This window comes from Pinus tabuliformis, chromosome X, assembly GCF_031772625.1.
Source record: "Pinus tabuliformis cultivar Carrire ecotype Pingquan chromosome X, CPIR1, whole genome shotgun sequence".
NCBI classification, from domain to species: Eukaryota; Viridiplantae; Streptophyta; class Pinopsida; order Pinales; family Pinaceae; genus Pinus; species Pinus tabuliformis.
Window position 1 is genome coordinate 1418045329 of NC_142308.1, and position 21675 is coordinate 1418067003.

General features: G+C 39.7%; 1 protein-coding gene across 3 annotated transcripts in view; it reads right to left on the reverse strand.

Moving 5' to 3' along the window:
• PK3 (serine/threonine protein kinase 3) overlaps nt 1–21675 on the reverse strand; it is a 204477-nt gene that overhangs the window by 84306 nt on the left and 98496 nt on the right. For all 3 annotated transcript variants that reach the window (XM_089447815.1, XM_089447813.1, XM_089447814.1), the window contains exon 5: nt 9056–9180. In XM_089447815.1, the coding sequence (XP_089303941.1) occupies nt 9056–9180 (125 nt within the window). The remainder of the gene's footprint in view (nt 1–9055; nt 9181–21675) is intronic.

The window sequence follows — 21675 nt, forward strand, 5'->3', positions numbered from 1 at the left end:
TTTATCCGTGTATTCTCCACCATTATCTTAACATAGTACCTTGATCTTTTGCCCTGTCATGTTTTCTACGAGAGCCTTGAACTCTCGAAACCAATCAAAGACCTCATCCTTGGTCTTTAAGTAGATCTAGGTTTTTCTAGAATGGTCATCAATAAAGGTGACAAAATACTTGCCACCGCTAAGAGCTTTGGTGGACAGGGCCCTAAATATCTGAGTGTATCAATCCCAACACGCCATTGGCTCTGTTGTCACTTCTGGGAAATGTTGCTTTTGTGTACTTCCCAAGTACACATCCTCGGCATAGATCATCGTGCTCGGTGCTGAGAGCTGGAACTCCTGTTACAGTCTCTCTGAGCATCCTAAGTGCTCCATGGTGCAAGTGTCCCATCCTCCTGTGCCATAGTTCGTTCAACTCCTTCCTATTGTTGTTATCACTGCCTATCAGTGCCATTGGAGAATCGATCTGCAATCTATATAGCCTGTTGCTTCGAGCTCCAATCTGTCTCACCTTCTTCCAGCTGGGATGCTTGACATATACTTTCTTTCCCACAAAGTATACATCGTACCCCTTGTCCTACAACTGGGATACTGAAATTAGGTTCATACCCAATCCTGGCACATGCAATACATTAGTGGCGCTAGTGTTGGTTCCTGCTTCCGTCTGAAAATCTATGGTGCCTCTCCCTATTGGAGTACACTTAGTTATGTTGCCCATAGTGATCTAGAAGTCATGTGAGCTGAAGCTCCACTATCAATATACCAAACACCCGCTGATGCCGATCCTGACAGAGACGCAAACTCATCTTCCAATCTGGAAGATAATTCTGAGGCTTCTTCACTATCCATAATTTCTTGTGTTATTTTTCCTTCCCAACGTTGAATTCTCAACTGCAAAATACATGTCATACTCTGCGTGGAAACTATTGCGCTGCTCCCTCTGCCTCTGACAAATCTGGCTCCAAAAAATTTCATTCCCTGTTGACTCACTTAGAGAATTAATTTTCCACGGAAATTTGCCCACCTAGCCAATGGATTGTGCAGCCTCTCTAGGGTTTCAAACTGTTGCCTGCGCAGTGCTTTCAAAATCCTTCTTCCATCTGCAATCGAGCTCTTTCTGCTTTACCTGAACTCTGATACCATGTGAAAATTCCTTATCTTGAATTTTACTACAGCCACTGATATTATTTCTTCTATTTGTTAAATTGATTAAACAAATTATTTGCAGTTTTCTATGGAAAATATGAAACATATACACTGTGTTGACCTCTACTGGTCAACTACCCATGCAGTACCCCCCCCCTTTCTTAGCAGAAAGGGGCAGCACCTGATCGACATATCCGTGCCATCCAGCAGTCATCAGTAGCTTGATCAATCTAATTGTAAACCTAGTCTGCATGTATTAATTGTAAATAATCTTAGCAGATATGAGTCGTGTATGTGAATTGCCTAGGTGGACCTAACTTTCTAGTGGTAATCTACGTCCCGGAAGGTTTTTCGTCTCACCGATCCATGGATCGGCAGAGTTTTCCTTCAAACCTGACCCCAAAGCCGGGATGGATTTTGTCATTGGAATTTTAGGAGAATCCTAGTGTGTTGGTCTGCTAGATTATAGTTGTGTCGCAGAACTGGGTGATTTGTGAGGGTCTATGTCAAAGGGGTTTTCTCCCTTAAGATGTAAATTGTAAAAGTCATGAAATGTGTCTTGAGGGTCGAAAAATGTTTTGAATCCCCTCATGAGTCCTAAGTCCTAGGTCCTAGGTGATGTTTCCGAAGGCTTAGTTCGATGATCCATTTTAAAATGAATTAAGAAATTAAAAAATGAATAAAAATAATAAAATAATAAAAGAAATAAAAATTAAAAAATGAAATAAATAAAAAAATAATAAAAAAATTAAAAAATAAAGCAAAAACCCTAACTAATAAAATAATAATATTTTAAGTGAATGAATGCAAAATATTATTTTTAATAAAAGAAGACTTTGGGGTCCATATCTTGCTGGTGTTACTCTCTTAAAATGCTGTGAGATTGTTTTAGTTTCTGCATATTTTATTTTCAATCATTGATAATAGTTTTTGTAAGAGTATTGTGAGCACAGGTATCTTGTTCACTTGCTAGGGTTTGGGTGTTGTTAGGGTTTCTGAAGTAATGACAGGTATCTCCATTACTCTCTTAGATCTAGCAGCATTTTTGCCCTCTTTACTGATGGTTGTTTTGAGCTGTGCAGAAAGCATTTTCTGAAGGAATTTTGTGGGCGTTCGGGGAAGTTCTCGGCTGAACCAGCCAGCTCCCGCAAGCATTTTTTGCTGAGCCCAGTTGGATTTGATCCTGGGTCTATCATTCAGTTTTATTTTTCTGATCTGCATGAGAGATTTTCTGAAGTTTTTCACAATGACAATCTGAAATTTCCGTTCTTTGAAATTTTCCTGTGCTCATTGCTGAATCTGGCTATTAAGGGGCCAAAAATCTGTACATTAATCGGTTGTTCTAGGGTTTCGATTTTTGCTTTATGCAGTTGTTATTAGAGTTTAGGGTTTTTAGGTTAGTTTCTGGCATATATTATTAGGCTTTCTTTTCTTTTCTTTTTTGCAGGTACAGGGTTAGCTCTTCGGTAGCAAGGGTTTTGCAGAGGCTGCAAGAAAAGGGTTCTCTCTGTGTATACACAAGGAATCATTTCCATCTGCCGTCAAACAAAACTGCTGAATGCATTAAAGGAAAAGCACGTGAGGGCATTGATCTATACTGATTAAATCCTTTGACGTTTCGAAATCATCTGAACCGTGGGCGTATCCCCTTTATTCTTCTGCCCTCAGAGATCAGCTGCCATATGCGTTTTCAGAAATCGCATATTTTTGTGAACTGAAGCACAGTCGTATTTCTGGGGTCTCATATACGATAGTATATTGCAGGAGATAGCGTGAGTGAAACACGCAGATGGGTCAAGCAATCCACGAGTGGTGAGGCGTGACTGCGTGAACAGTTTCCATCCACTCCGTCAGATTCATTAATGTTATATGATGATTTTTGGATGGACGCTACTTATTTTTGTGTTGTATGGATGCAGATTCTGGGTTCTCACATTCCTGCAAGCAGCAACGTGTCCCCAAGTAGAGCCAGATGTTGACCTCTACTGGTCAACTACCCATGCAGTACCCCCCCCCTTTCTTGGCAGAAAGGGGCAGCACCTGATCGACATATCCGTGCCATCCAGCAGTCATCAGCAGCTTGATCAATCTAATTGTAAACCCAGTCTGCATGTATTAATTGTAAATAATCTTAGCAGATATGAGTCGTGTATGTGAATTGCCTAGGTGGACCTAACTTTCTAGTGGTAATCTACGTCCCGGAAGGTTTTTCGTCTCACCGATCCAAGGATCGGCAGAGTTTTCCTTCAAACCTGACCCCAAAGCCGGGATGGATTTTGTCATTGGAATTTTAGGAGAATCCTAGTGTGTTGGTCTGCTAGATTATAGTTGTGTCGCAGAACTGGGTGATTTGTGAGGGTCTATGTCAAAGGGGTTTTCTCCCTTAAGATGTAAATTGTAAAAGTCATGAAATGTGTCTTGAGGGTCGAAAAATGTTTTGAATCCCCTCATGAGTCCCCTAAGTCCTAGGTCCTAGGTGATGTTTCCGAAGGCTTAGTTCGATGATCCATTTTAAAATGAATTAAAAAATTAAAAAATGAATAAAAATAATAAAATAATAAAAGAAATAAAGATTAAAAAATGAAATAAATAAAAAAATAATAAAAAAATTAAAAAATAAAGCAAAAACCCTAACTAATAAAATAATAATATTTTAAGTGAATGAATGCAAAATATTATTTTTAATAAATCGACGGATGAGATCAAGAGATGTCTTGATCCTCATCAACGGTCGAGATCATTTCGACATGGATCACTCGAACTAGCCGTTGGGATCATTTCCTTTAAATAGGGTGCTAGGGGTCATTTCAGGTTCATCTGATCTGTGAGTCTAAGACTGAAGAAGCTCTCTTGTAAATCTGTTTCTGGTTAATAAAAAAAGACTTTGGGGTCCATATCTTGCTGGTGTTACTCTCTTAAAACGCTGTGAGATTGTTTTAGTTTCTGCATATTTTATTTTCAGTCATTGATAATAGTTTTTTTAAGAGTATTGTGAGCACAGGTATCTTGTTCACTTGCTAGGGTTTGGGTGCTGTTAGGGTTTCTGAAGTAATGACAGGTATCTCCATTACTCTCTGAGATCTAGCAGCATTTTTGCCCTCTTTACTGATGGTTGTTTTGAGCTGTGCAGAAAGCATTTTCTGAAGGAATTTTGTGGGCGTTCGGGGAAGTTCTCGGCTGAACCAGCCAGCTCCCGCAAGCATTTTTTGCTGAGCCCAGTTGGATTTGATCCTGGGTCTATCATTCAGTTTTATTTTTCTGATCTGCATGAGAGATTTTCTGAAGTTTTTCACAATGACAATCTGAAATTTTCGTTCATTGAAATTTTCCTGTGCTCCTGAATCTGGTTGTTAAGGGGCCAAAAATCTGTACATTAATCGGTTGTTCTAGGGTTTCGATTTTTGCTTTATGCAGTTGTTATTAGAGTTTAGGGTTTTTAGGTTAGTTTCTGGCATATATTATTAGGCTTTCTTTTCTTTTCTTTTTTTGCAGGTACAGGGTTAGCTCTTCGGTAGCAAGGGTTTTGCAGAGGCTGCAAGAAAAGGGTTCTCTCTGCGTATACACAAGGAATCATTTCCATTTGCCGTCAAACAAAACTGCTGAATGCATTAAAGGAAAAGCACGTGAGGGCATTGATCTATACTGATTAAATCCTTTGACGTTTCGAAATCATGTGAACCGTGGGCATATCCCCTTTATTCTTCTGCCCTCAGAGATCAGCTGCCATATGCGTTTTCAGAAATCGCATATTTTTGTGAACTGAAGCACAGTCGTATTTCTGGGGTCTCATGCATGATCCTGCCTCAGCGTGATCCTGTGTTGAATGTCTTGGCAAAATTTCATATACGATAGTATATTGCAGGAGATAGCGTGAGTGAAACACGCGGATGGGTCAAGCAATCCACGAGTGGTGAGGCGTGACTGCGTGAACAGTTTCCATCCACCGCCGTCAGATTCATTGAGTCTGCGTTACCAGTCATCGAGGTTTGCAGTGTTTTCCAACTGCGGCTCAGGCTTTTATCGCAGAAACCTTCGACATCGGATCCATCCACGTATTGTTTACCAGATTGCCGCCATCACCTGTAAATTACTCCGCCGCAGGAATCGCAGTAAGAGTTCATTTTTGCTGGGCGCATTCACGAGTTTTGGCGTAAGATTATCCGCCATAGTTACCGTCAGCTCAGTGCGTCTAAACTCCAATAACCAGTGCTCAGTTGAAAATCGAAAGCCCAGCTTAAATCGACTTTTATTTTTCCTCCTGCCGCCATCAAAAGAGAAGCGCGTGCATCAGTTAGGCGAGATAACCCTGCAAAATCGATTTTAAATTCTTCGTGGCCGCCGACAGGTAAAACCGATTCATTTTTCTTCTGCCCTCCTCCGTCTAGCTGTGCTCTCGATTTCTTATTCTGCGTTTCATTCTCTGACGGGGTCGGGATCTTCATTCTAACGCAGAGGGTAAGCATTAAATCAAAGTCTTCAGGGCGGTATTCTCATTATAGTTTCGTTTTTGTTAAATCGTATTTCCTTTTTTTAGTCTTTGATGTATATATATATAGAAAAGGGTTAGCGTAGAATGTAATATAGATTTTAATTTAATTTTTAGTTTAGTTTAGGTTTTATCTTATTTGGGTTTTAATTTAGTTTTTGTTTATATGAAAAATAAATGGACTTAGGCTCTGTTAAGTTAATTTTATTTTTTAGATTTTAATGTTTTAGATTAAACTTAATTAGATTTTAATTTTTGTTTTATTTTGGGTTTCAAAATATAAAAAATAGTAAAAAGATTTTATTTAATTAATTTAGGTTTAATTTTATTTTTAATATAGTTTAGTTTTCATTTTTAGATTTTATTTAAAAAAAAAAAAAAAAAAAATTGGAAAATTTTCTTCGTCAGATCCATTCATTTTCGGAAATTGTCATATCTTTCATGCTGAGATCTAAAATTTTCAAGTCGAGATGCGAATATGATATCTGGTTAATAATTCATGATTCTCGTGGTGGTTTAAGGCTTTCATCTTTTCAAAATTTTCAGTTGCTGGATATCGTTTTGGTCATTTTAAGAGCATTGTGATTTAGCTGATGACAAATGATTGCTGTTCACGGTTTATGTTTCTATATCATCTAACAAGTAATCGTTTTAATAACAATCTCTTAAGGCACTGGTCTGCTAAATTAATCAAATTCATCTAGTGCTTATCTTATCGTGTCTCGTGTCTCCCAACCAACTGGTCGGCAGTTGGTCTCATCATCTCACAGGGTCTACCCCCCTTAGCCGCGGGAGACAGGCTTAAACGGAGGGATCGGGGATCAAAGTGATAGCCCCCGGTCTGAGCGTTGTCGTGTCAATCCGCGCGACAACACACTGCAGCCTACAAAATAAAATTCTGCGGAAAATAAATGCAAGGAAAAATACTAGCACATATATAGCCACAATGACAGTTATTTTTGGACAATCGTCCCCGGAAAAACCCAATGTAGGAAAACCGGTGCAGCAGATGAGGATTTCTTTCATTAATCTTCAGCAATAATTTTTGTACAAGATACAGATAGCCAAAATAGAGAAAGAATCACTGAGATAAATTTACTGATGAATTTCTCACACTCCACGGCGTTTTTCTAACTCCGAAGAGGACTTTCTACCCTTTCGTTGGCCTTACTGCGTCACCCCCTACGCAATGACTGCATAGTGCCTGTGTCACTCCTCTGCACTGATGAACTACGTCCCTCCTCTATGCTGCCCCTTCCAGATTTTTCTTGCACTCTCAGACTATTGTTGATGCCCTCTCTCTCCCACCTGCAACTCACTCTCTGACTCGATTTTCTCTTTTCAAACTTCAGCCATTGAGAAAATCGATTTGCTTGAGCGGCTGAGTATCTGCCCTAGTGTGTCTTTCCATCTACCCATCGACTTCTTCTTATAATCTTCTGTTGGAGTACCAACGGCCAAGATTAAATCATAATCGATGGCACAGATTAATTCCCTATCGATCCATGCGAGTTTTTAGATGATTCTCACATCTTAATTAATATTGATTAATTAGCCATATTCCCTAAGTTTAGACTTGGGAAATAATTAAAAAATTGGTTAATAATTTAATTAAGACACTTTTGGGTGGAATTGCCAGAAACGATTTTTGGGTTCTGGAGAATACATTTATTCTAGCCTTTCCACGAAATTTCGTGGCTAGAACACATCTGATGCTAGAAAAACTAACAAAGGCCTACTTATATACCTTAGGCAGGTACCTCTTCATGGAAGGTCTACGTCCCATTTAGACATGCCTCTTTGGTACTAATTACTAATAAAATAATCATTATTACAATTATCGTCATTATTTTTATTTATATTATTTTTCTATATATTTTATTCATAACACCCTTGGGGCCCAACCGACCTAAAAATTAATTGTGAGGCCGACTTGTAGATTTAGGAGGGCAAATATAAATTCAAATTTCAATTTTCATTTTCTTTTCTTCTTTTTATTTTCATTGATGGAAATGTCGACCATGGCTACAATGTTCAAGCTTCAACAGCTCTTTCCTTAATATCTCTCATAAATAATCTTCAAAACCTTAGGGCCATAATGGATTGCCCTAATTTTCATTAATTTTTTCATGGCACTCCAACACAAAGAGAATGCATGTGTGCATCAACAACTACACACACATTTCTCAGCAAATCCGTACCTCAGGCTGATGTCATAATTAGGGTTAGGGTTATTCGCATTATAGTTGTCATTGACTCATGCGATCTCAATGAAGGAAATGGCTGCCTTTGTGTTGGCGACAAAGAAGGATGCCACCATAAAAAGGATCCCAAGTGGATCTGCCACAAAAAAGTGCTGATATTTTGTAGTGCTTCAACTACTTTGTATGTGTCATCTTGTTTGGTCAAGCAATAGAGCTCTAAGAGAATCTCCAAGTAGTTGTTGAATATGAAAATGCCTTGAAAAATGGTAAGGATGAGTGAAGAGAGCAAGCACATGTGCACACTGCACCTCAGCAATGAATTCATCGCTCTCCTTCATACTAACAATTAAACTCCTTGCGTTGACAGCTCCACATGCCTCCCAGCTCCGCATGACCTTGCCTCTGCACAGTCCACATCTCCACGAGGCTCATAGCTTTGCACATAGACTTCCACATAACTTTTTTACTTAGACACATCAAGTCTCTCACCCATTCTTTATGCAGACTGTGGAGCAACAAGCTCATCTTTTTTGTCCGTACCTTAGCATGACTAATAACTCTGCATACATACACTTGTCCTTAGCCATTTTTGAAGACTTCAATGGACTTTCTCAATGCATTACAGCTTCTAAAAACTGGTTTTTAAACATGGAAATTTAAAAGCATTCTTGAGCACAAAATCAACCAGAGAAATTAATACAAAGCCATTTTGATTCTTCAAGGATCCATTCAGGTCACTAGAGATTTTAAAATTCCCATTTCTGAAATTTGTACCCACTTTTGGAATCTTATGTTGTACCTGTATTTTGTGCAACATAGGTTTTCTTACTAGTTGGACCCTGAAAGTGTCCGGTCTGTTGTAGTGAAAGTTTTTTTATTTGCTTCTTCCGTCTTAGTTTTGGTGAAAGCAATTTCTACTTTTCAGTGTTACCCATTCTTATTAGAACTAATATGAAGACATCTACACATTGACAACATAGTAAATGAACCATTAACAGAATCTCATTTCAAGATTTCATTTGTCTGAAACAATTATAAAATATAAGGAGTTTCCATCCAAAGCACAACTTACTTTCAGTAAAAGTAGAATCATTTTACATGTAATAGCATTTGAAATATAAATGAGGCTAACATGATAATGACTTTCCAATAGAAGGGCCAAAACAAATCAACAAAGAGCTTAGAAGTTAGAACCACTTTTATTAAGGGAGGTACAGCATACATGATTGCATAGAGTGTGCATCCAAGTGACCAAATATCTGTCCTTTCATCAATATCTGAATTGCTTGGACAGTCCCATAGTTCAGGAGCTCGATAAGGAGCTGAGCAATGTTCAGCTGCCCATTCCTGCATACCATACGTTATAAACACATGTGAACAAGTGATAACAGAAAGGCCAGTCAGTTAGGCTTGAGAACTAAGCCAAGTATCATGCATGTTGATAATTCTATGAGCAAAATACAGAACACGTCAGAAATTTTTGAAACCGTAGAAAAGGAAAATAAGACTTATTTGTGTTGAGAAAGGATTTCACCCATGTTCACAGGTTTAAATAATGTGTATGCCCCATTACTTAAATAAATAGGAGAGAAGAAATAACCACAACAAGAACTGCAGAAGAATGTCATGAAGCTCTTATTAAACAAATAGCATATATATATATATATATATACAGCTGGATGTGCGTAGGCATAAACTCCAACCAAATTCCACGTCAAATTGTTGTTTAAACTGATCCATATATACGCTGATTTTTTTTCTGTTTCGTGGAGATTTGGCATGTGCGTTGAACCTTTGACTGTTAGCTTTGTGTGTCCTTTAATTTAGGATGTCGTATAAGCTTCTGAATTTGCCTTATGCGTAGACAAGGAAAGAGAAGTGGGGTCCATTTCCCACTCATTTAGTTTACCTTTGCACCTATATTCCATCATATGTCATTAAATCAAAATTTGAAACTTTTGGCCATACGTATATCTCATGAGCTCATCGTGGGCCCATTTGACTTGGTTATTTGGCACTTTGACTTTGACTTAACTCTTGTTTGGAGGGCCCCACATACTTGCCACATCACCTTTAGCTTCATTGGAATTGCTGTCACTTGGACTTTCTTTGACTTTGGAAAATTTTATAATTTTTTCTAATTATTGACTTTTTTGAATTTTTTCTTATTTTTTGCCCCTAACTTTTGAAAAAGTGGTTTTCGAGGGACTATATGTCGTTTTTTGACCCTCAAAGTAGGTCCTAGAATAGTGCAGGGCCTCTGAGGATGAATTCCGAGTAGTTACATGCCCGAGACATTTCTAAAGATGATCTAGCATGGTAATATACATTGACCCTAGACACTAAGATGGACTTAAGACATGATCTTCAAGCCATCACCCCGGCTTTGGAGTAATGCAATGAGTGAAAAAACCTTGAAAATTATTTGCCACTGAAAAGTAAGAATATTTAACCAAGTAAAAAAACACTCCAAGGTGTACTCGCTTGTTGATCGAGTCTCAACATCCTAGGTTTGTAACATAGCTTTATTCATCATGCTAGAGACATTTATACAATATCCCCGTAGGGATGCGGAATCTAAGTACAATATAGAAAAAGATGAGGAGAAGAAGATAGAGTTAAAAAACTCTGATGATATATGAACTCTGATGGCACATGAAGCCCCAGAAATATCCTCAGGCATGGAGTTGTCAAAAAAAATTCAAGTGGAACTTCAGAGGTCAACAACTATCTTCTCCCAAAGCTCGCACGTTCAATGAACCTTTTCCATTGAATGAGCCACCTTCCCTCACTTCAAACCTTCCTTAGATACATATCTATCACAACTAAGCCATACTAGAACTCTTCCCATTGGTGAAAATCCGAGAAGAGAAGGGTACTTAGGCTATGATGACAGCGGGCCTCTGTCCCAAGTGTTGTTGTACCTTCTAGCTTTTTCCTATTCACTAGGCCCGCTAGTTGTGCAACAACATTTTTGGCGTCATTGCCGGGGACAAAGTGAGTCTATCTTGATGAAATATTTACTTCTTCCCTAATGACAAAATAGATCATTATTTGGAGACTCCATTGGAAGAACGAATTACTATTTTTTCATTGGACTTCAAAGTCAATGCTTGTAGGGTGAAGTCGGCATCTCTCAAGGCACCCTGGCATCTCCTATATAATTGACATGTGCAACCTAATAGGATGTCTTTCTTTGATGAAATCCCTGCCTTCGATGTCATTGGCATCCCTGGACACCCTAATCATGTCACCTAGACTATCATACGTGGGGGGCCAAATTTGATGGTGATCCGCTTTCTGCAATTAATCATGTGGCAAGATTTGTTGCATATGCCTCAAAGGTTGAGGTGGTTCATCATGATGTCCTTATAATGTTGTTCATGAGATCCCTCTATGGTCATCATTCATGGTTATATAATTGCAAGCCTAGGAGCATCTCGTCAATTGAAGCCTTCTTTGATAACTTTCTCGAGCATTTCCAAGCATTAGATATTCAAGAAGAAGCCTTCATTGAGCATAAGGAGGACCTTGGGAAAGATGACCCCACTACCCCCTTGGACATTGACATTAGTGATTACTTGCATATTGAGGAAGGGAAGTGGGAGATTGATGACCATCACTTTGATAAAGACCCTATTTATGATACTGATGATGATACTAATACGACCTTTGTCTTGCTTTATTCCTCATATCAAAATGAGGTAACCGTTTCCCAGCCATACGTTGGAATGGTGGGCCCATGATGGTTTTCCCTTTTCAATATAGTCCTCATGATGAGTATCATAATTGATCTTCCTTTCCAGGTGTCCCCTTTTCCTTCCCATCATAATCTTATGGTAACCATGAAGCATGACATCTCTAAGAAGGATGATGAGGAGGATGATATGCTTGAGGTGGCCCTTCATCAGAGGTTCATGGGCTTGATTGTAGATATCTCTATCTTTTGGCTTTAAGTGAGGATCCAATGGTGCAAGTTGCATTCCTTTTCCCTTTCTTCATCCATGATCTATCATATATGGTCACTTTATTTTACCACCTCTAGCCATTGTGATCCTACATATGACTTTTCCCATCTTTGCTTTGGGATTTATTGCACAAGTAATCATAGGGGCGGGTGTTCTCATACTGATCTACTAATATGTTCGTTGCATTGTCTTTATGATTGCACTTAGCATTTGCACAATGTAGCCATCCATGTTAGAGTAGGATGCATTGCATATTGATTTTGCATAGCATTAGAAATCATATCATGTTCTCATGCTAGGTTAGGTGCATTTAGATTAGACTTTCATTTTAAAGTAGATTTTATTTCCTGTTTGAATTTATGAGCTAACGAAAGCATGGCCAACCAAAGTACACCACAGACACATGCTTCCTTCGCTTGTCTACAGTCCCAAGAGATTGTTGGTGTTCTCATGACCTCCCCGTTTGAGTACATAGGAAGTGCACTCTACTGAGAACTCATATCCCAGTTGAAGCCAAATGTTACCCACAACCTGTGGGTGACCCCTATAGGAGAAATTTTCTCCTAGTTGTGTCTTCAGCCGACAGCGAGCAACCCCTTGCAGCCACCTAATAGCAATGGTGTGCTACTATTCCCTGCCACCTAAGCCAGCCATTGGGTATCCTCGCTCATCTGTTATGATCGTATGTTTGAAGCATTGAAGAATATAACTAGGTTCAGTCTTCATAATTGTATTTAAGTCATAATGTAATTTATTTATCAAAAGAAAGAAAAATGAATTATATTATTATTAAAATTGACTTATTAAAGCAAGGGTTTCATGCTTGGGTCAATTGTTTTTAAGTCAATGCCTCCATTGAAGGATTCTAGGGTTTATGTCAAGTGTCCTTGTCCATGTCATATTGCAAGAAACCCTTCTTGGGAATTATTTGTCAAGAAAGAAATTTATTTTATATTAAAATAAGTCTTCTAGGCCTCCTCCTCTACCAAGTCGGCCTCAAAACTGGACAAGTTAGCCTAAAACTAGGCAGCAAGATCGTTATATAAAGGCATCAACTTGACCTCATTTGTCACTCACTCACAACAAGTTCGATCTGCAGTTTCTGGGCTAAGAAAAAGTGTGAATTTCAAGGAAGAAGGACAAGAAGGATAGCGAAGAAGGAGGTCTCTCTCAAGCATAAAAAATCGAAATTTTCTCTCTTTCCCACACGTGTGAAGTTGTGCAGTTGTTGGAAGGGGGCTGAAATTCTACAGTAACTAGAAGACCGAAATTCTACTACTGGGGGTCGAAATTCTGCAATTGGGAAGTCAAAAACCTGGATTGTTGCTAGGCTGAGGCTGCTGGATAAGAAGAGTCTACTATATCATCTTGGAAGGTTGACTTGGTGAAGGAGGAAGGTCTGTTGGTCTAAGGTCTTGGTCCATCTCAATTTGAATTACTGAAGGAAGAGTTTTTCACTGGGCTTTTCACCTATATATGGGTTTTAGCCCTGGCTGAGTGCCTATATCTAGTGTCCTTGATCTTTGTATGTTGGTTTTGATAAATGGTTGACGAACTAAGATAAGAAGGAACATAAGAAAGATAATAAGATTTCAAAAACATCACAAGTAATTATCAACTAAAGAAAAAAAATTTGCCTTTCTAATTTTCTAACATGGTATCAAAGCTAAGGTGAAGAAGAAGGAAAAAGACAGGTCAAAGATATATTGAGGAAAGAAAAATCAAGGAAAGTTCATAAAAAGGGATCATATTGAGTCACAAACTTACTATCTACAAGAACTATGACAAACTCAATGAAAGGAGAAAACAAACTAGAAGGAACCTCCAACTACAAGGCCTGGAAAAAGAGGATAGACCTCATTTTCGAGCAGAACAAAGTTTTGAATCTAGTGCAAGAAAAATCAAGAAGCCTACAGATGACTCAAGAAGTACAGAAAGCAAAGTTTAGAGAAACAGAAATATTAGCTATGAACCCTATAGTGGATGGAGTTAAGGATAATCTAATTCCATACATATCCAACATAAATTCAGCCCAAGAAATGTATGAGGCTCTCTCCAATTAATTCACAATCAAGAACATTGGTCAAATAGAAAGCCTCAAGAATGAACTTAAAATTGTTAAGATGACAAATGATGATACTGTGTCATCGTATTTCATAAGAATATCTAGAATCAGAGATGAACTTCAAGCAACAGATGAAGTTGTCCCAAAAAAGGAGCTCGTAATTACTGCCCTTCTACGACTACCAAAACCTTGGAGTGCCTTTGCATCAAGACTTAACAGTTGGAAGGATACTCCAACATTTGAACAAATGTGGAATGCATGTAGTCAAGAAGAAGCCAGAATATCATTAGTAAACAACAAAGAGGATGAAGAAGAAAACACCTTGAATGCCTATTCTGCTCATCACAAGAAGGGAACTTTCAAGAAGTTCAAAGGACCAAAGAAGAAAATGGACCTATCCAAAGTCTAATGTTACAATTGTCACAAGATGGGTCACTACAAAAGTCATTGTCCAAAAAGTCCAAGGAATAAGAAGAGAGAAAGAGAATATGTGAATGTTGTTGATGAAGGTCCTCCAAAGAAGAACAAGGCTGAAAAATCCAAGATCAAAGATCTATTAGCTAAGGATTTTTCGGGAATACTATCCCTCACATATCCTTCTATCTTAAAGTTTTCCTTTAGGTTTTGTTTTTATAAGTCTAACATGTCATGTTAGAACATCTTTATTTTAAAATTTTGATAAGTTGTAGGTATCCCTCAAAGATTGGATTAAGAGGGAGCCTTCACCAATTTACCAAAAGATAAGTATTGTATTCATTGTCTCCTATCTTATATTTGGCTTCATTCTCATATCAAAATATGTTTGTATTGTAAGCTAATAGCCTTTTTCTTTATATTTTTCTTGGTTAGGAAAGCCTATTGAATGCTCAAAAGTTATGAAGTCTTCAAAGGACAAACTTGAACCATGGAAGAAGTTTTGCTACAAAGAAAGCCCTTCAAGGATTGATGTCCTACAAGGTTTGTTAAGAAACAACTCAAAGGTATGCCCTAGACTATAAAGTTTGTTATAAAATTCTCTTCATAAAAGGATATATCCATTCTATTTTAAATTTGCTTTAAATTACTGACATCGTTATGTCTAGGGTTTTGAATCACAAAGATTCTTGTTAGGGTGATTAATCATTAGATTGAATCTACCCTCATGATATTATTTGATCACTTTTGTGTAACCCTAAACTTTAGGGTTCACTACAAAACCCTAGCCTCTTGTTGCTAAGGGTATGTCAAATATTGATTATGAAACCCTAGTCTACTTAGGGCTGTTATTCTTTTAATGTTTTGGTATTGTTATGATAGAAACCCTAGTTCTTTAGGGTTTGTTGTTAATGTCTAAGTTATGTATTGAAACCCTAGATCTTTAGAATTTGGTGAAATAGGATTTATGAGCAAAACCATTTCTAATAGTAAGATTCTAGGGATGAAATCTTAGGTGTGTATTCGTTTGTTTGATCAAAACCCTAGTCTTGTCAAAATTTTAGTTATTTCTAGCTCCAAATCTTGGCTCAAGGGGATGAGAGCATGATGTGTAAGAGCTTTGTTGAAGAAGTTCAACAGGGACAAGTTACATGGTCGAAGTTGAACGAAGTGGTTATGGTTTTGACAAGATCACAAGCAAAATTGATGGTGGACCAAGTGGAAGAACCTTAGGTGACAAGTGAATCTAGCAGGGATGTCGAGGTAGTTTTCATGGACAAAGTATTGGACAAGATGGAGGAATTTGCTTTGAAGATGGCTTCATGGGAGGCTGAAAATGATGAATTTAGAGAGAAGTTCACAAGGTTGGAAGAGGAGCATGAGAACCTCAAGTTTCGATACGAGTATACTGAATGGCAGTGTATGCAAACAGAGAAGGAAATCAAGAACATTGGTACTGCAAGAGATCAAGGATTGGAGGAAATCTTGAAGTTGCAGAAAGCTCTTGACGATGCTCGAAATGAGATAGTTGTTTTGAAGAAAGCAGTTGGGCAGGGACCGATTGGAGGAGTTGCTCATGTGAAAGTCAAGGAACCTGATTCTTATGATGGGATGAGGAGTGCCAAAGCACTTGGCAATTTCTTATGGGATATGGAGCAATACTTAGAGCGCTTGGGCATACCTGATGATGAAGCCAAGGTCAAAGTAGTTGCTCAATTCCTCACTAAGGATGCTAAGATGTGGTGGAGATGGAAGTTGGATTAGATTGCCAATGGTGATGTTGATGACATCTCTACTTGGGACGATATGAAGAAGGCTTTGCAAACTCATTTTAGCCCACAAGATGAGACTTGGGATGCAAGGACGAAGATTAAGTACATTAAGCAAACAGGAAGTCTATAGACAGATCAATGGGAATTCTCGAGTGCGATCTTGGAACTACCTGATATGGCGGAAAAGGACAAGGTGTTCAATTTCATCATAGGATTGAAACCTTGGGCACGCAATGAGGTGAAGAGGCAAAAGATCAAGACTCTAGAAGAAGCATTTGCTGTAGTTGATCGTTTGGTAGAACATTATGATGAAGGGACCGAAGAGAGAAAGAAGAAGTCAGATAAACAGAAGAAGTCTACAAAGGAGGAGCATTCGAAATCAAATGACAAGTCGAAGATGAAGAAGCCTCTGAAATGTTGGTTGTGCGGAGAGAACCACACGGTGAAGAATTGTCCTTCAAGACCGATGGTGGCTGCAGCAACACAAGTCGATGTGAAGAAGAAGAAGGAGGAACCAGCAGTTGGGGTGATGAATATTTTAGGAGCTTCGGTTGCTACGAAAGCTATCCCATGACGGGATCCTGAGAGGAACAAGTTGGAGTAATATAAAGATTGGGCAAGGCACTTTACTCACGATGGTGGACAGTGGTGTGACTCATAACTTCATTAGGGAGGAAGCTGCAAGGAGAGTTGGGTTGAAGTTTTCACCAACTCAAGCTCGACTTAAAGCAGTGAATTCTCCACTAGATACGGTCATCGGTATGGCAGAGAATGTGGATGTGAACATTGGTGAGTGGTCTGGAAGATCGACTTCACAATTGTGCGGATGGATGATTATGAAGCAGTATTGGGTATGGAATTTATGAAGCAGTATGAGGCTATGATGGTGCCACATATGAAGAAGTTGTACATTTACGATGGACGGGAGGATGATCCTATAGGGGTACCAACCGTGGCAGCTATGACAGCTGGGTGTAAGTTGACAACGATGAATGTGGAGGACATCAAGCGGGATGAAGAACTCTATAAGAGGTTGTCTTCTACAGAGGCAAAACTTATAGAGCAGTCACAAGTTATTAGAGCATTGTCCGATAGTATCTTGGACTTGACAGGTAGACTAGAGGCAGTGGAAGAGAATGGAGATGTAGACTCGAGATTCAGGAGGAAAGTCAAGAACCATACATGCAAAGATAGGAGGAGGAAGATCCAGACAGGTCGATTGAGCTATGTTGAGGATGAGGGAGAGCCTTTGGCCTCCACCTCCTCCCTCTCTTCTTAGACTGACATGGGGATGAGGCTCATTGTTTGCTACTCATGGCAGTGAGTCCTCTATACTTATGAGCAGACATTTGGGGGCAAGATGGACACGATTGATAGCAAGATGCTAAGATTGGTCATGATGATGTAGGGAGCATGCGTTCTTGTGGAGGCAATGTTACAGTTGGATTAGCTACCCAACTAGTCACCATCACAGGGGAATCCAGCACATGATTTTCTTGCAGAGTTTGGCATATTTATAGCATGGAGCAGGTCAAGGGTGGAGCTATCTGGGTGCCCACACTTATGGATAAGTCTTAGTGATGGAGGTTGCTAAGATGGTGTTGTCGAGGACGACAACATTTTTAGAGTGGTGGAGGATGTCAGGCCCACAAGTTGAGTCGAGCGCATTCATGTGCGATGAGCCGTATTGACCAACTCATTTATGTGCGACGACACGAGGGCGACATTCAGTTAAAGGAGACCAAGTTGTAGCAGGTGCGCCCATGTGCGACGGGCCCCGTACTACACAACTCAAGTTGATGTGCAACGTGGAGAGCGCGCTGGACGAGCGCTCAGTTAAAGGCGACAAGCAGGTGGGTGCCCATAGCGAACAGGCAAGACCAACGAGCACCTAGTGAGACGTGCGGAGGTCGTGCGACAACGGAGGGCCACACGAGCACCGGGTGACCCACGATAGAGGGGTGCGATGTGTTGCCAAAAGTGCGACGAGGAGGCCGAGTTTATACGATCAGCTGGGTGTGCGATGAAGGGTGGCCGAAGTGTTAAAGTTGGGTAGGCCGACTTGATATTTGTGATGCGACCGACCCACACTTGCGCGACCCTTGGGCGAAACATAGCGTGTTGACATGGGTATTAATAGAAGTGCATGTGGAGCACTTGGAGGCATTAAGCATCAACACATTCAACAAGGAACACGCAGAACGTACAAGACAACAGGCAGACAGGTGCAGAGTAGGGTCAAAGCTAGCCGAAAGGAAGCTTGGGGTTTCTTAGGCGAACCGCAGGGCGACGGACGTGTTGCAGGGCGGACGGGCGAAGAACAGACTGACGGACGGGCAAACACAAATCGGCAAGTGGCAGAGTTGCAGGCGGGCAGGCGGACTACGACGTGCAGCAGACTCAACTCGGCAGGGCGACCCGACTTGAGGGTGTCGCAGGGTGTGGAAGTGCAGACCCTACCTGGCGAGTGACCCAACCAGGCAGGCAACCCAACCCGACAGGCAACCCGACCCGACGGGCAACCCGACTCGGTGGGCGACCCAACCCGTAGGCGACCCGAGTTGCAGAACGGATGTGCGCAGGTTCGACCCGTGTTGGGGTGACATGCGAACAGGAACTCAACCCGAAGTTGGAGTTGAAGTGTTGGGCAAAAGGAAAATGAAGAAGGGTGCAAAAACAAAGGTCGGGGTAACTCATGTACCACAGTGGCTCCCTCCTACATTCACACACCCAAGGTGTGGGCCTCCATCATAGCTACCCTTGCACCATGGCATGTGGCTTGGAGTCTTCCCTTTGTCCCCACTCTGTTCCATCATCATTTCACATGAAACCTACTTCTTAAGGGGTGTATGTTGAACATGTCATTCCCTCAGAGGTTGAAACCACCTAATAGGGTCCTTCATTAACCTCTTTTGCCAATGGAGGTAACAACTGTGCATGTATAAAGCCCCAAATTTGGAAAGGAAACCCACTATGAAGTGTCTACTTCTGCCCTTGATTAGCGAGCTTATTTACTCAATTGCACTAATGAATTATTGTATTGGAAGGTGAGGAGACGCATTGGATCTTCTACAGGATAACAGGTGGGTTTTCATCTTGGACATGGCCTCCCTATACGTGATCCAAGCCCACCATAGGATCACAATGGAATTTGTAGGGTGAGCGATGAGAGCCATGGACCTCCATCCATGCAGAGCATTGATTGCCACGCCATGGGCTTCTTCAACATCACTACTTGCTTGCTCGTGCCCCAATTATTCAAAGACGATAATGCACTTGGACCATGTTTCCCAACTAGCTACACATTGCACCCGACACTTGGCAGTTGATCCAAGGCCCTGAGGAGGTTATTGTCTTTCCTAGGGAGGCATGGGAGGCCATGTGTCATCTTCTAGCCCTCATTGATGGAGCATCGACTTGAGCTTGAGCCACTTGGAGACCCATGAGACCCATTTGCAGCCCACATAGGGGTTTGGAGATGTTTTGCAGCACTTGGATGGCATCCCCCTCTTCTTAATCATTTTTGAGGCCCTCACTCTCATCCTTAGCACACAAGGCCTCAATGCTACCCCTCTAGGCATCCACATCATCCTTGTGTGGGCTTAAGAGGACTAATTTGAAGGGTTTTGTATATTATTTGATTTGGTTTTGTGTATTATTTTGTATCATACTTACATGCTCTTTGCACTAATTTTGTCTTAGTTTTGCAGGCCATAGTTGCAGTTTTGACACAAGTGCCTTGAGGAAAGACTATTGAACTCTAACTAATTTTCTTGTAGGACCTCTCAAGCATCCAAGCTTTATTTCAAAGAAGTCGTGGACACTAGAAGGAGCTGCAAATAAGGATAGGTTGTGGGCCTTTGTAGAGATTGTAATTTTCAGATTTTAGCAAGTCTTCATTGGCCCTTGAGGTTGCTATTATTGGAGGGACATTATAGTTATTTCTAGCTCCAAATCTTGTATTATTTCCCTTCATCTTTGGGCAGCCCTCTAAGAGGCTTTAACTCCATTGTAATATCATAATAAAAGATCTTCTCTTGTGGGAGCTTGGGTTTTACCCAAGGCATCCTTCCTCCTCTTTTAGAAGGGGATTTGTGTAGGTGAATTAATTTTGCATTTTTTCCAACTTTCCTTTTTAGATCATTTTGCCTGATTTAAAATTAACACAACCACACCATCACATTTCAATTTCTAAGTTAAAGTTTGCTACAAGTTTCACTTGATACTTTGCATTTCATTATTGCTTTGAAGTACAAGTTGACATTTTGTTTTAGAGCAACTCATTTCTTACATGCAAGTATTTGGAGTTATGTGGCAAGTTTAATTTAGTTGCTTATCAATTTGCTTTCTTTGGGATACAATTGGCTCGCTATAGGATCATTTGTTATTTTGCTCACTTACTTTCCAAGCATACTTTACATGCAAGCATTGTAGTCTTGGCTCCATATCATTTAAATCTTGCTTAAGTTTATTGTTTATTGGCATATCATTCACTTGGAGCAAAGGCACGAAACCACATAATCTACATTTAATAAAAGGTTGTATTTCACGACATTCCGTTAGTTAAAGATGAGATTAAAGAATGGAATGGCGTGAGGGAATGAATGGCGGCCTGAATCAAAATTTTGTTTGTTTTGGTGATTGAGAAACAGAAACTACCATCATCGTTGACGTCAGGAAGGTTATCTTACCCACAACATCTTCGGCAGATTAATAGGTTGTCCAGTAGGTTGTCCAATCTACGTAAGGATGATGTTAAAGAAAATTGTTTCTCTTACAAAATTAAATACATCTATTTCATAATTTTAAATTCAAGTCTCCTTACAAAGTGTAATATTAAAAAAATAAAATTGATTTTAAGATAAAAGAGACTATTTCTATTTATAATAGAATTTACAATTTCATTTTCTTATGAAGCTTATGTTTATGTGTCTTGAACAATTTTGAAGTTATATCATTGTGAGCATCTCCCATTTACTTGAGGCAATTCCTCTTTTGCAAAGCAAACTTGCATCACGTTAATCCAATTTCAAGCTAATTTCCTTTTCCAATTGAAGTTACATTTGCAATTTACTTTGAGCACTATCTCATTTCCATTATATTGAAGCATTGCAAATATCCCTTGAGAAAACTTACTTGCATAGCATTTAGACATATTAGCGTAGTTTGAATTTTAACTCAATTAACTATTGATTTCTGGTAGCATCGAATGTGCTCTAAGTCTCAAATTTTGCATGGAGGCTTAGACACATGCATTCTCCAATACCCAAAAATCGTTTTGGGAAATTCCACCCGAAGACAGTTTTATTAAAATAATTAATTATTTTTAATGGAACCCTAAGTCTAAACTTAGGAAATTATAATAATTAATGGGTATTAATCTAAACTGTGGGTGTAACTTCTAGAAGAAGGTGGAGATCAAATCAATATGATCCTAGCCACTGATTAGAATCTCATCTGGGTCGCTAATTGATCAACAAGAAGATTATAAGAGAAGGCTTGATGGGCACTTGGAGAATACACACAGAGAGGAGATCAGAGGTTCGATTTTCTGAAGCAGAGCAGCTGCTGGAGAGATTTTCGATAGTGATCTTTTGCAGTGAGGGGCAGGGATAGTATCCGA